The 15134-nt window shown below is 39.3% G+C and overlaps 1 protein-coding gene across 1 annotated transcript in view; it reads right to left on the reverse strand.

Annotated features, from left to right (window-relative positions):
- Positions 1-15134, reverse strand: part of LOC121327805 (NADP-dependent malic enzyme, mitochondrial-like) — a 65069-nt gene that overhangs the window by 35652 nt on the left and 14283 nt on the right. The window contains exons 3-6 of the mRNA XM_041272014.1: positions 11544-11677; positions 9574-9723; positions 3933-4008; positions 2792-2953 (exon numbers count right to left, since the gene is read on the reverse strand). Of these exons, the coding sequence (XP_041127948.1) occupies positions 2792-2953; positions 3933-4008; positions 9574-9723; positions 11544-11677 (522 nt within the window). The remainder of the gene's footprint in view (positions 1-2791; positions 2954-3932; positions 4009-9573; positions 9724-11543; positions 11678-15134) is intronic.

The following is a 15134-nucleotide window of genomic DNA, read 5'->3' on the forward strand; positions in this document are numbered from 1 at the left end:
AGCTCAGAATTGGCAGAAAACAGTGGGACCCTGGTACACCCATCTACTGTCCGGAGAAGTCTGGTCAGAAGTGGCCTTCAGGGAAGACTTGCGGCCAAAAAGCCATACCTCCGACGTGGAAACAAGGCCAAGCAACTTAACTATGCAGGAAAACACAGGAACTGGGGTGCAGAAAAATGGCAACAGGTACTCTGGACTGATGAGTCAAAATTTGAAATATTTGGCTGTAGCGAAAAATTGGCTTGTAAGCAGAAGTTTGTTCGGGCGGTACACGAATGAGTGTCTGCAGGCAACAGTGAAGCATGGTGGAGGTTCCTTGCAAGTTTGGGACTGCATTTCTGCAAATGGAGTTGGGGATTGGGTCAGAATTAATGATCTCCTCAATGCTGAGAAGTACAGGCAGATACTTATCCATCATGCAATACCATCAGGGAGGCATCTGATTGGCCCCAAATTTATTCTGCAGCATGACAACAACCCCAAACATACAGCGAAAGTCATTAAGAACTATCTTCAGCGTAAAGAAGAACAAGGAGTCCTGGAAGTGATGGTATGGCGTCCACAGAGCCCTGATCTCAACATCGAGTCTGTCTGGGATTACATGAAGAGAGAGAAGCAACTGAGGCTGCCTAAATCCACAGAAGAACTGTGGTTAGTTCTCCAAGATGTTTGGGCCAACCTACCTGCCGAGTTCCTTTAAAAACTGTGTGCAAGTGTACCTAGAAGAATTAATGCTGTTTTGAAGGCAAAGGGTAGTCACACCAAATATGGATTTGATGTAGATTTTTCTTCTGTTCACTCACTTTGCATTTAGTTAATTGATCAATATAATCTATTAACATGTCTATTTTTGAAAGCATTCTTACTTTACAGCATATTTTTTTTTTTTTTTTGATGAGACAAACTGTCCTAGAAACTGCCCAAAATGAACACAGATACAAAACACACCAATGAATTTCAGTTTTCATCAGCTGTAGCAGCATTCTTATGCACCAGCTCAAAGTTTCCCAGTGTACAGCTAATTTCACTATATGGGTAGAAGCTTGGCATGATCATACACTGTTTAAAGTCAGTAATCTCTCATGGCAGGAGTAGAATTTGCTTTAAAAAAGAAAAAAAAAAACATAGGGAATGAAGAATGGCTCTACTCAATGTAAAATTTGCAACGGAACAAATGCTTAGCTACATTATGCAGTGATCACGTCAGTTAACATGTTTTGCAAGGCACTGCTGTCATTTCCACCAATGGAAACAATTAAACAAAATCAGCCAGGCAGATGAAAATCTTTTTGGTACTTCATGCTAAAAGGGCTAGCAGCTTTAAGCATTATATAGTATATGTACAGATTAACATCATGTTTAACATGAGAAACGATTGGCATTCAGTAATGTTCTGTGGCTGCTAGAGCGTTTGAAGGTGCAACATATTCCAAAGCTTCTCAGCAAATTACATTTAATTGAGGTGTCACTGTTTTGGGGATTATTGGATGCAAACCACTCAGCATCCAGTTGAGGATTTTAAGAGTATAGTGTTAGGTTGAGAATGAGGCTTAAAAAGAATTCTAGGTTGCCTTTCAAAAAACATTTTGTTACTGCTAGTTGTACTGCCATCTGTGTCATTGCGTAACCGGTTCGTCTCCCAAAGCAGTGGCTGCACTGAACAATGTGTTTATCAAGGCAGGGTTTCCCAGAATTGGACAAACTTAAAAGAAAAACACTTTCATTTTGATCTGTCAGGATAAGCTCAAAACAGAAATTGCTTGAAGCTGCACTGTTGAAACTGAATGTTTCCTTTACAGTTTTTATTACATACAATAACCACAACAAGTATTGAGAAAAAGACAGGAAATAATCCAAACCTACACCCCCCATAAAGCTTGCAGGAGAGTTGAATTTAAATTACGTAAACAGCATGTTTTAGATCAAAGGTGGCCTAAAGAATTAAACAAATCCAGGTGATCCTGTGTCCAAGATTAATTCACATGGGCCTCAACTTTTACACTGAATTAAAACAAGCTGAAGGCTAATAATTACAGTTTAGCTGTTGTTTTGGGCCTCCGTGTATGCTCAACAGATATTGCTGGATAAAATGATGATGTTTGGAATATTTCCACAAAAAAAGGAAATACAATTACCCCTGTTGAAAAACTAAAGTCAGGAGAGAACTTCTTGATAGCACAGTTATACATGTTCTTAGCATGCAAGGGATTTCAGATAATAGCAGGGCAGCTTCAAAGGTAGATAGTTAGGTGCTGGAAGAGGACTGGGACTAAATCACCCACCAATAAAGCCACACGGCAGGTACAGGGTTTAAAAAACAAACAAGTCAAAAAAATAAAATAGCTGCATTGTCAGTGGTCAGCCAGAACATTACTACAGTAGTCCAAAAGGGATACTTGACAAGTCATCAATGATTACCACCTCCATTTCCTCCAGGGAAGATCTTCAGCAAGTCAGTTCTCCATATTATCAAAGCATTTACTCCAGTCTCTAATTAACGCCTATTTCTGGAAAGATGAAACCTCAACAGTAAAAATACAAAACTGAGAACCAACCAAGCTTGTGAGTGCTTAAGAGACCTTGTGTCACATTACTTGGATGTTCTCGGGTATTGAAGCATCTACCTACCAATTATCAGCCCTCGATCAAAGTCCGTCATGCAGTGTTTATGCACCCCCTCCCCCCAAAAAAACAAACATGTGCTACATATTGCAGCTGTATCCATTTGTTTTGTCCAGCCCCTGTATAAAATAACAGAATATCAATCTTGGTCCACTTAAGACAGCAGTACCTGATTGTCTGTTCCAACATCCAAAAGCACAGGAAGACAGTTCTGAGGCCTGACCCCGCCACAAGCTGTGTAAAGGGCCAGCTTTCCCACTGGAATCCCCATGCCATAGCTCCCCAGGTCACCCAGACCCAGGATGCGCTCTCCGTCTGTCACAACGATGGCCTGAAAAACACAGAACAGACACAACCAGCAGTCCACATCAGAACTACCCCACAACAGGGCACAACTGGCATAATTTACTTGAAAAGAGGCCCAGTACTGAACGGCAGGAGACAGTTCAAGTTCAGACTGAGTTCCATTTGTGACTGTAGCTCGTTCCTTTGATGAAATAGCAGAATGTTGAATAAACAAATAAAAACAATGTAGAACAGGGATTTTGATTCCCCAAGACACTCTTTGCTGTGTTTGCATGACAGACTGCAATAATAAAATTAGCTGACCTGGAGTCCATCATGAGTCATCTATGTTGAGTGGTTTCAAAAGATGATAATATATACAGCACACAGCTGCACAATGATTGCCCCTCAAGTACTAGTCCACACATGGACTAATAAAGTAGCACTGCGGTTACCAAGGGAATATTTACACGCAGCCAGCATAAATAAACACACAAGCCAAAGGTGAGTGTTTTTGCTGGCCAAGTATAATAATTCAAGAGTCTAACATGATGCTGCTCTGGCTTATTTTATGCGCTTTAGAAAAAAACAAAAGGGAAATACTTTTGTGTGTGGTTTTAGAAAGCTCAGTGGTGACTGGTCCAGCACACATACAGCAATCGAGGTGAAGGCTGCAGCTGGTAACTGATGGCTGCCCAGTAGTACTGAAACATGGCACATCTAATGATGTCCGATTAATGTCAACTGTGATGCAAGGTCATCCTGAACTGTCTGTATAACTGTACAGCTATAATTAAAACGAGAAGCTATATACCTGCAAGGCTGTAACCTAACCTGTTATTAGCATGGTTGGGCTGTATTTGTGCTGTGGTTGTGTAAGAAATAAACATCTATCTGTTCTCCGATTGGCTGAAATCATGATGAATTCCACAGATAAAACTAGAGAAATCTTCGAATGCACGACAACTTCATTACAGTCTTTTTTCAGTTGATCTTAATTCAAGCAGGTCATCATGCAGTAGTACCTTGATATCGTCTTCTGGCCATGAGTTCAGCATTGTTGCAATATGCCCTTTATCATGAATGGTAATGAACAGCCCCCTGCAAAACACCAAATCAACAACACCATTAAACACAGCCAAGGCTAACCCACTGTCAAGGTATAGTGTGCATACATTAAAAAGCAAAACCTAGATAAGCTGTTGTCCACTAACACCATCTGCAATTGCAAAACTTATATAAATGGCCTGAAAATAAGTATAATCATCTTGTACATTCTCATACTATTCTCAATACCAGTGACAGCATTCAACACATAACGGACACCTTTGTGAGTTACGTACTTTATATTGTGGAAGGCAACAGGTTTTAAAGATTATTACACATTCAATAACTTTAGCTAAAGACATTGCTTAGCAAGGTTAATGAAGCGGCTGGCGTATGTAAAAGTGTGACGTATGTACGGACGTAGAGATGTATGCACATCCACCTCCACCACATCCCTGTGGGATAAACAACAAAAGACAGGTAAAAAATATTCAAACAGTGAGGTTAACCACTGGACCCATCAGCGAAAAACAATTAACAGATGACTTTCTGAAGAAAGTTGCAAAAGGCTAGCAATTCTGCTGGCACCCATGCACTGCCTTTGCTAAATGTTTAATAGAACAAAACCTCGGGCTTAGGGACCAGATATAACAATGCAGTGCAGCCGTGATGAAGCTGACAGCTGACGTCCTCGTTGGGTCTGGTCTAGGCCAGGGAGAACAGAAGAGACACAAACAAAGCAGGGTAGCGTTCACAAGCCACGCAATGTCCAAAATGTTACCACTTGATGGATTAAATGGGTCGCATTTCTCGTTTTGTTTGATTGGTGCTGTGTAATAGGGAAAAGTGGATAAACGAGGCATTAAGGCAGTGCTTTTATACAACTATTTATAACTGTTCATTACTCGATCTACAGCTATTGAGGTCACGATAACCCTAAAGCTGAAATGGTTTTGTTTATGTCTATGGATAACATGCATTTAAAAAAAAGAACACCACAAATTGACCATGCAATTTCATTTTAAATGTGCTTGAAATGAAGTTTGTAAACTTAAAGCCTGAGTTCAATAAACTTTTAGCTAGGAAAGGAAGAGTTTAAGGAAAATACAAATTCATTCAATAAACACAAAATGTTATCTACACAACTTTCTGCTTCGTTACTGATAAATTATTTGATTGAATCAAAATATTCCTCCTCACTTTGTATATAGTGTAACTTGAATTTTCCAGCTAAAAATGCAATAAATTGTGCCCTAAATTCAGAAGCACAGAAAGCCTACAATACTGCTAATTAAACAGCAAACTAACACCCATTCACCATCCATCACTTCCATCACCTACAAAAGGCAGGGTCTCAACTGGCATATCCATGAAAAATAATTTGCAAAGGAAATCTCAAAGGGTGCTATCAACTGAAAACTCTTAAACTGGTGATAGCATTAGTTAGTTAAATAGTCAATTCTGACCTATTACTTGGATCCATGCTCAGTGGTGACCTTGACTTGGATAGCTTGTACCGAGTGTTCTATTTGATTCACTTATGAATTGAATTTATTATACTTGTATCATGAAAACAAGAACACATAAACAACATTGCAAGCCACTGCTGTCTGTGATGAACTGGACAAGCGAGCACAAGCAAGGCAGTCAAGCAATACCGAACAGCTGCAGCCTGGAACGAAATATCGCAAGGACTGTTTTGCAAAACTAAAATTCCTTACATCTGCCAAGCAAAATTGACAGAGCCAAAAAATATTCACAAAACTAATTTTTAACTGTGGAAAATTATATTAAATTGCTAGCCACAGTTCTGGACATATGTTGAGGGCTGCTGAAAAACAATATATTATTTCAATAATATGTTTTGGCTTGAACAGGGATAAAACCAGACTTGACTGCAGGCCTTCAAGCTTACAAGTACAGTAATTCACTCCGTATCTGACCGTAGTAGGACCAGAGTAAGGATGGATATGTAAAAAGTCGGATGAATGAATCCTGTTTTAAATACCATTATACACAGCTGTAACAAACGACTATATTCACACAATTATTGTTTTGCGATTCAGTTTTTATTAGGAAGCTCCCCTAAATCCCTTGTTTAGAAAGATACAGGGTATTAATAAGTAGTCGTCTGCCGTGTGGGTGCATGCATTCGTATAGCATACGCTATAAATCCTGTTCGCCCCATCAGGCGAACAGGATTTATTTACATATTAACACACTGGACAGCTCACATGACATTACCAGTAATTGTAGCACACAGAGCACATACAACACAGTGTATGGAAACCTTGATGGGATCTACAATCTCTGAACTAATCTTCTCTGTTCAATAATAAACTAAGGTTGCTGAAGAGCTTGATCATGGCGGATAAATGGTTAGGGCAGATATGTGACGGGCGGATACATGATGGATTATCGTACACCACTAGACTGTCACTCTGTGGCCTAAACTGGTTTGGAACCCGTATCAAGCTGGTGGGAACAGCCCTAGCCCTTTGTCTGCCAGAGTATATTAATCTAAATGTCTGTCCTCTACACAGCTTGATATAACTGGATTTTGGCATTAGTGCTGTTTCATTGTTCTGGGATTTCCCTCCCTGTGATTCACAGCTTGTGGAGACAGCCAAGTGGCTTTCCAACAGCATCTTTTCATTTCCTATGACTCGCTGGGAACATGCCTTCCTCTTCCCATCTGGAGCTATTGATTTCATACCACCCGTCTAAAAAGCATGGTTCAACACAATGTGAAATACGAAATGGGAGACTGCATACTTTAGCTTTTCCAGTGAGTCAGTTTTTCTAAATTCAAGTTGATTGTTTTTTTTTGTACGTAACTCACTCTGAAGCACACTTGCACCTGTGCCAAAAAAAGTTACTAGTATTATTCTCACACAGATAGATGAAAATCTGTCATTAAAAAAAGAAGAAAAAAAGAAAAACAAACAGAATACAAAAATACTGCCTCCTGAACAGTCATTAAAAAATAAGCTGTACATACAAACCTAGAGCCATTGGTACCATGAAAGTAAATAATTTTTATTTCAATTTGGTACAATTTCAAATCTACATTAAGCAGCATTTATCCCCATGGCAGGTACCTAGAAAAGACTCAACTACCTGCCCTGCTGATAAACACTCCTGTCCTGCCACCTCCAAAGTGGATCAGAAGCCTGAGGGGCCATTCAAACTTATGAGAATGATTTGATCAACCTAGTACCCCGCACTGGTAGGAGCCTTTTTACAGCAAAGCATTGTACAGTACTGGGGAAGCACCCTCATGCAACCCAGGGTGATACCCAGAACTGTACAACGCTACCATCAAATCAGCTGTGTCTCGACCCTTCAGGGCACATAATGATCAAACCAGCCCTTCAGATTCACAAAGCCTGCCAAGCTTCCAGCAGGTACCAGTTTAATGAAGTGAGCAGAAAGTTGGCTAAAAAAAATAAGCGGCTGTAAATCTTTCAAACCTGCTGTGTAAATGGTTGTTTACTGTTTAAAATTACACACATTCAATCAAAAAAAGCAGACTTACTTTATATTTATAGTCTTTATATCTTACTTTTGTAATATTTTCAAATTTGATATTTCACATTCAGTGGGGCAAAGCATGTTGCCAAAAATCGCATTACAGGGCAAGGTCAGTTTCCTTCCATTTGCACCAGGTTTTCTCATCAAAATTAGGGGCAAACACATTTTTACCCTTAGTGGTTTGCCCTGTCATCAAAACCGTGCCCACAGTATTAAAAAATAATGGTTTACAAATACTATAAATGGTGAAACTTTTGAGAAAGTGTGAAAATCATGTAAGATCCTGACAAACCTGAAACTTTTTGGTTAAACGTTTAGTAAAATATGTTTAAGATTCGTATTTTTGTTTACTATTTAAACCTTTACAGCTGTAGTTCATAAGGGGACATACAAAGCTTGTCAAGGAATGAAATGTTTCTGATTTGAACCTGCAACCCGTTCACATCTGCATCCCCACAGGCAATCTTGTGAACCAATGTCATCTCTAGAGAAAGTTAAAAGGAAGATTGCATATTACTGGCATGGAAAACTTTCCATTATACAACAAAAGATTCACAGTTGAAAAAATAAAATAAATTCCATGACAATTCATCATTTACAATTCTACACATTAAACTGTTGGCACATAAAGGGAGGGAACCGGACGCCTTTTCAATCCGAAACAAAATTAAGTATTCAGCTTGCTTTGAAATACAGCCAGCACTCCTCATGGGACAGATGCAGTAACGAAGGCAAATTCACTAGCACGGAGCCAAAACCGGGCAGTGACATTTGTGACTAGGTTACCCCAGACTGTAACACACTGTTCCAAAACAAAAGCACTCTGTTCAGTATTTAGAGCTGGAGCTTAAGAATCCTTTGGCCCCCTACACCTCCCACCCAATCATTAAAAGAGCAGCTACCAGACAGTTTGATTGTCTGCCTTTTGATGAAGAATAGTCAGCTTTTTATAAGGCCACCTAGAAGATGTATGCTCCGGGCAGGCAGAGCGGTGAAAGGCCATGTCAGTACAGGATGCAGCTATTATGCTTATTTATTTACGCAGGAGATTAAGATGTAACAGATCATTATACACCACAAACAGGATCACACGTTGAAAGCATTAATGAGAAGAGCTGGTCTACTGTCACCTTCAGATCAACGGGCAGATTATACCGAGAGGAATAATCAGCAGGACAACTAAGACGTATCTATCTATTAGAAGATTTGGTAGCTTTAAAACCTTGAGCTTTTTATCCCCAAAAGGCTGCTGCTGGCATTTCCCAAAACAATCAGACAAACAGGGGGCAACGAGTCTAGACCTGAGAGAAAGCCAAGTTAATTCATGCTCAGCAGCATAAAACCAGCACATTTTTGATCACTTTTAAAACTTTCTCTCCACCCAAACATTTAGAGGATTACATACTGATAAGAGATTTAAAGAATTTCTCTATAAAGACGGAGATTTCCTGGAACTGCATGAAGAGGGATATTAGGAATTACCCTGGACATCTGTGAAACATGTGTATTGGTTACAGGGCTTTTGGTTTGTATACAGCTATTTAACAGCTATCCCATTTCTGGCATGGTTTCTAATATATTTTTTCTGAATCTCATCATTCAGAACTATAGGTAAGGCTGTATTTCTTTCACATGCATCACATATCAGAAACTCTGTATTTTACTAATGAGATAATCCTTTGATCTGACCTGGGGTTCACCAGTACATAAATCAATAAGATTGTAAAATGCAAATATGTATTTCATTTCAAATGGACAAATAAAAAAACCCTATTTCCGCTACAAGTCATTAAATGTATATAAAAAAAACATGCTCATTAGCAGGATAACAAAAGTTACAGATAGTTTTACTGTTGATCTCACTCATTTGACAAGGATGCTTTTTATCCTGTCACAGCACTGGGTCTGATGGCAGTGCTTACGTGCTAATCTGAATCCTGCTAGTGAGAACCCCCTGATCAGATCTTGTGATTCCTAGTATTCCTGACTGGCATATTGGCTATTTTATTCCAGCCCTGGACATCACTGCAGCCGGTGCTGGTGCAGGGTCTGGTTCAGGAGGGAGAGGGAAGGAAATGTGCTCACCGCGGTCTCCGGAAGGCCAGTCCGTACTGCTGGCAGGCGAGCCCCACGGTGGGGGTGTAAACGATAGGCATGAACTCCTCAATGTAGGAGGTCAGCAGACGATAGAACAGCTTCTCATTCCGGTCCTGCAGAGTCATCAGCAGAATGTACCTGTATAGCAAGGGAAACAGAATGAAACATGTTCTTAACCAAGTCTAGTAGCAATCTTGTTACTTTTTTATTATTATTATTATTATTATTATTATTATTATTATTATTATTATTATATTGTTTTTGCAATTCATAGTTTCAAAAGCAGGTACAAAGAATGTCTAGTACAAATGCAATAAATTATAACCCTATACACACACACACACACACACACGGTTCTCCCCAAGCCTCTTCATCCGGACGGTCCGCCCGGCTGAAAAAACCCAATCCCAATTGCAGATGTTACTGTGCATTAACAACTGGCAGACAAGATAAACAGCGCGTTGCTGGATGAAAAAAAAAATATTGGAACCACATGACAGCGATGTTACGTCTTGACACAACATTTAACCAATCAGAGAGTTGAAGGGGCGGGTTTTCTATGTTAAGCACTTCGAGAGCCTAAAACGTTAATGACTGCTAAAAAAATAGCCAATTATTTTCAAAGCAAAAATAGTGACAATGGATGCAGGGGGTCAAAATAAGCCGGCGATCGTCGCAATCCACCGCCTAATACTATATTTGCGCCGGCTACTTAAAAAAAAAAAAAAAATCAATTATTTTCGGATATTATCATTCAGTCAATTTTTTGTCGTATTTTTATACTGTCAGGTGATATATATAGTACATCACAGCTACACATATGCACCAAAAAAGAAGAAAAAAGCGTATTCCTTTTGTTGTGATATCGTAACAATATGTACCCAGGTGCTTGTGAGAGATGCGGGGTTCATATATAGAGGCTGTACGTCTTTAAGAAGAAAGGTGTGATGGGATATCAGTTGTTGTCAGCTAACATACAAATGCTTAAATGCAGAGGTGCTGGATTATTATGCTGCGTTATCTTTCCACAGTCAGTCAAAATAAACGCGGTAATTCACCATAATAAAAAACAGAAATGAAAAAGAAAATGTAGAACATAAAGCGCAACCAGATACAGTCAACGAAAGACAATACATTATTTAAATTATTTGCCGTATTATAAGGCAAGTTTATTTTTTTGTTAAAAGTGCTCCAGGCTATAATGTTCTGCTGCCCTCCTCAGAATTACTGGGGAGAACCCTGATATGTATATACCGAGTATCCAAAAAAAATTACCACTATTATAACACCTTTTTTTTTTTTTAAGAAATAAGGTATGTAAATGAAGGACATTGCCGAAATGTTTTTGGTTTCTTTTTAATCACTCGATTATTCATCCTTGACCATGACAGGCTTGAGTGACTGATTGAAGCATATGCACTTAATCACCCAATTAGTGAGAGAGTTGACTGGACACTGGATATGGAGTGATTTCAGCTGTTGAATTGCAAGCTTGAATAAAAGCAATAAAGAAAATCACACAAAAAAAACAAAAAAAATCTGCTTTGTTGGGTCTGTTATATAAAGAGAATACACCCTCGACTTGATTAGAGGTAGCCACTGAATACATATAAACATATTTATAAGTTAATGAGTCTAAATAAAAAACAGATGGAAATCTGACATTAACATACTAAATCTGTTTTTATCGAATATTTTGTGGTTTAAATCCTTAGACTGCTTTGTCATTGTCATTCTAAGTACGACCGAAATTATAAATGTAGTTGCAATAAGGAGATGACTCATAATGCCAATAATAATGATACAGTTTCCAGAGTTGGTTTCCAAGATATAGCCTTCCACAGCTCTACTGTGAGAAAGTGGGTCACCTGCGTGCTACATTAAACAGGATGTAGATAACGTGTAACGAACGTTCATGTGATTTCCGTGTGCGCGGGAGATGCCTGAGCGCCACTCACTTGTCCAGGTCGCTGGATCTGGTCTCGTAGCTCTTCATCACCCTCAGCACTTGCACGTCCTGTGAGAGGAAGCAGGGAGGGATCAGCCCGTGGATCCCCAGCTGCAAGCGCTCCTCCAGGGTGAAGGCCATACCCTGCCAGGGGAGAAGAAAAAGAGCCACTGACCACCTGCTTTCCCAGGGTTGGCAATACTCACAAACATGGGGAGAGAGGGTATAGGGTTTAGCATTTTTTTAATACCGAATACATTATTACTCACGTTTCTCACGAATGTGCTGCTACCTGAGAAACCCACACCATACTTCTAACATGAATTCAATAATATGTCATTCAGACAAACAAAAAACGCTAAAATAGCCCCATGCAGTTTGCAATTATTAAAAGCAATGTACTGTATGTGTTGTTCGGTTGTCGAGCATCCTAGATAAAATTACATTGGACCCTAGAGAACAGACAATTCCCTACTGTTTTATAAACGACTCTGGTCATGTAATTAGACACAAATGAACCGTGATGTTTCACCACAGCTCCACACCACCTTAGAGAGGGTACAACACCCTGACGTTTCACCACAGCTCCACACCAGTCTGTTGGAGAGGAGGGTACAACTCACCCTGTCCATTATAAAGCAGCCCTTCACTGTAGTGCTGTGGACAGACTGGCATGTGTTGTTCAGACAGGGCAGGTTTGAAAACAAGTAGCAAAAAGACTATTTGGTAAAATTGCTTAATCACCACAGGCCCTTTGTTAATCTCAGACACATGGCAAGTTGCTTCTCATCTGGTCCTCTACCCCGATATAGTAATGATGTTAGGAACATACATCCCCAAAATGCGAGCTATCAGGATCATGACACATATTACCACGACCTACCTCCTCCTCTGAATGTACATGTACAAATGACATAAGTACTGATGGCCAGACAGACATGCCCAGATTCTGATACTTAGAAATGGCTGGTAAAGAATGTCTTAAGCAAGTTTTATCACAATTTGGTGGCAAAATGATCAAAATTATCACTGGAACGACCAACCACAAGAGCCTCTCGATTTACTAATTCCACTTTTATTGACTAATAAACTGTATATTTTATTTACAGGCTGCCTGTAGACTTTGACACAGAAATTCAAAGTTGCCTCAGGCTATTCATCTCCAAAATCCATTTCCCAACTAGCCATAATTCTAATCTCTTTAATTACCCGTAGTAAACTTGTATATGGTCAGGCCCTACCAGCTTTCACCTCTGCTTGGCGCCAAGCACAATATTTCCCCACACAATAGATTACAGATCCTTTTCTCTTATTAATCAGAGATCCAGTTTGAGATATGCAGCACACGCTTTGATTTCTGTATAATTTTGTAAAAGCGCCCAATTTTCTTTTAATTATCTTGGTAAAATGGGTCTTGAGAATGATTAGGAAGTTCTGAGTCACCTTTCTGGCCTGTACTACAAACAACATGGAAAAAAAGCACAACCCCTATTGATATGTGCTTCGCAACGCCACAGACCCCTGCCCCTGCACATGTTGAAAGGGTGGGGGCTTTAGGAAGGACAGTGCTGTTACTGACCAGTATGCAGCCTGGCAGGCACGACAAACATCCCTATACTGTAACCTAATCTAGGTTACAGAGTGCTTGCAGCAAATCAGAGATATTTCTAAAGCTGGATATATGGTATAAAAGGTATGGTACTGTTACTTATTATGTAATTCTGCTCTAAAACCTTATGCAGGGTGAAGGAGAATTTGCATCCATCAAAAAATCTGTAAGTAGTGTTTCTGCCATACAGGTTGACAACTTGTAGGCAATTTGATAGATTTGTACAATGGGTAAGTTATGTAGAAGCAAAACATATTCAGGGTTTGTTCAGCTTCTATTAGCCTTGTTACAACAACTGCCATTGCTTTGAACAGCTTCCCTGGACCCCTGAACTTTACTCTGAATCTCTGCCAGCAGTGAATGTGACTAAAACACTGTCACATTTTCACAGTACTCCCAGTACAGGAGCACTGTTATCTGCAATTGTGGGGATAATCTGGTTGACAAGTTTCCTATATTCAGGATCAGTTTTTTATGAAACAAATGGTACTGATGCATATTCAAACACTTGGCTGAAAAGACTTTCCCATTAAGGTATTATTTAATGCATTTGTTTGGCAATGACAAGGCACCCTGCAAAGCTCTTGAAGGGCAGCTGATGAAGCTGCCTCCTGATTTTCTTAATTTTTCAAGAATGTGTTCCAAAGACGCCACATAATGTATGCCTTAAATCTGTAAATCATTTTTAATTATCTTCATAATCAATGACTAAGCAGCTAGAAGCACCACATAATTTCCACTACAGCAGAAGAGGCTGCTGTAGATTAAACCCACATGTTGGATGACCAGTATTCTTGCAAATTTGCGTTTCAGCGTGTCCTCATTTTGTGATTTTCACCAGCGAGATATTTAGAGGTAGGTGCTTTATGTCATATTTAATCTTTTAAGTCACATTTACAACACAATCTACAGTAGGGTGTGGTGGAAGGTTAAAAGGACTTCACCACAGTGAAAGTGAAAATAGACTCTAGACTATCAACAGTTGAATGATAAGGGACTTGCAATATAGTGAATGTAGGAAAATGTGTTGGTTTTTTTTTTTGTTTGTTTTGTTTTTTAAAGCCTCAATTACCATTTTAAGTATTGAAAATTGGCCGAAAAATGATCAAGCTTAAATTAAACGTTTGGGTGTTTAAGCTTAAAGACCCTGTTTATTTAAAGAGCAGAGCTGTTTAGTCATGTACAATCTTACACAAAACCCTGGCACTCTGAGCTTTTGAAGAATGCTCAAAACAAGCCAAATAAACATATTTGACTTGCTCCACGGACACTTGCTGGTTGTGCGCAGAAAATTAGACATTTTATCTTTCAAAAATGATCTTTTTGAACAGTGTCAGCTTGAAGGTAAAGCTAGTTTATGCAAAATACTGGAATGAATAATGAGTTCCTGTTTGTATAAAGTGAGTGTTCTGCAAAAAAGTCATAGCTGCAGAATGTACATTCTCTCCTACTTTTATATTATATGGATAAGTAGTTTCAGCTAGGAACATGAGAAAAGCTTTGTCATTTGTTTTTGGTAAATCTATGCGTCTGAATTACATTTACATTGCACCAGTTCCTTCTGTCCATCATTTGTGTTGTTTGTGCCACTCATTGCTCTCCAGGCATGGTAACACCACTGTCACTTTCACTTATTTGAAAAGTGGGCAACGGACAACTTGCGTGGGGCCAAAGTTGGTTGTCGGTTTTGATCCCCACATAAAATACAGAAAGGGAAGGACTCTGTAAGTACAGTATAGCAATGATGGTTGAACGTGGAAAAAAATGTGTCACAAAGACGGCTGTAGTGGGTAACGTCAGACCAGAAACAGGAACCAACACAGAACGCAGGTTTTGCAATGGTGAAGGCGCTGATGTGCAGTTTAATAATCAAACAGACAGAAAATAAAAGGTTAAACAAAAAAACAGCACACAGCACTTGCGGCTAAAATAAACAGAGAAACAAAACGGGTTAACACTATACGAAACAGACATTAACAAACAGCGGACGAA

Source organism: Polyodon spathula, chromosome 15 (assembly GCF_017654505.1).
Source record: "Polyodon spathula isolate WHYD16114869_AA chromosome 15, ASM1765450v1, whole genome shotgun sequence".
Taxonomy (NCBI): domain Eukaryota; kingdom Metazoa; phylum Chordata; class Actinopteri; order Acipenseriformes; family Polyodontidae; genus Polyodon; species Polyodon spathula.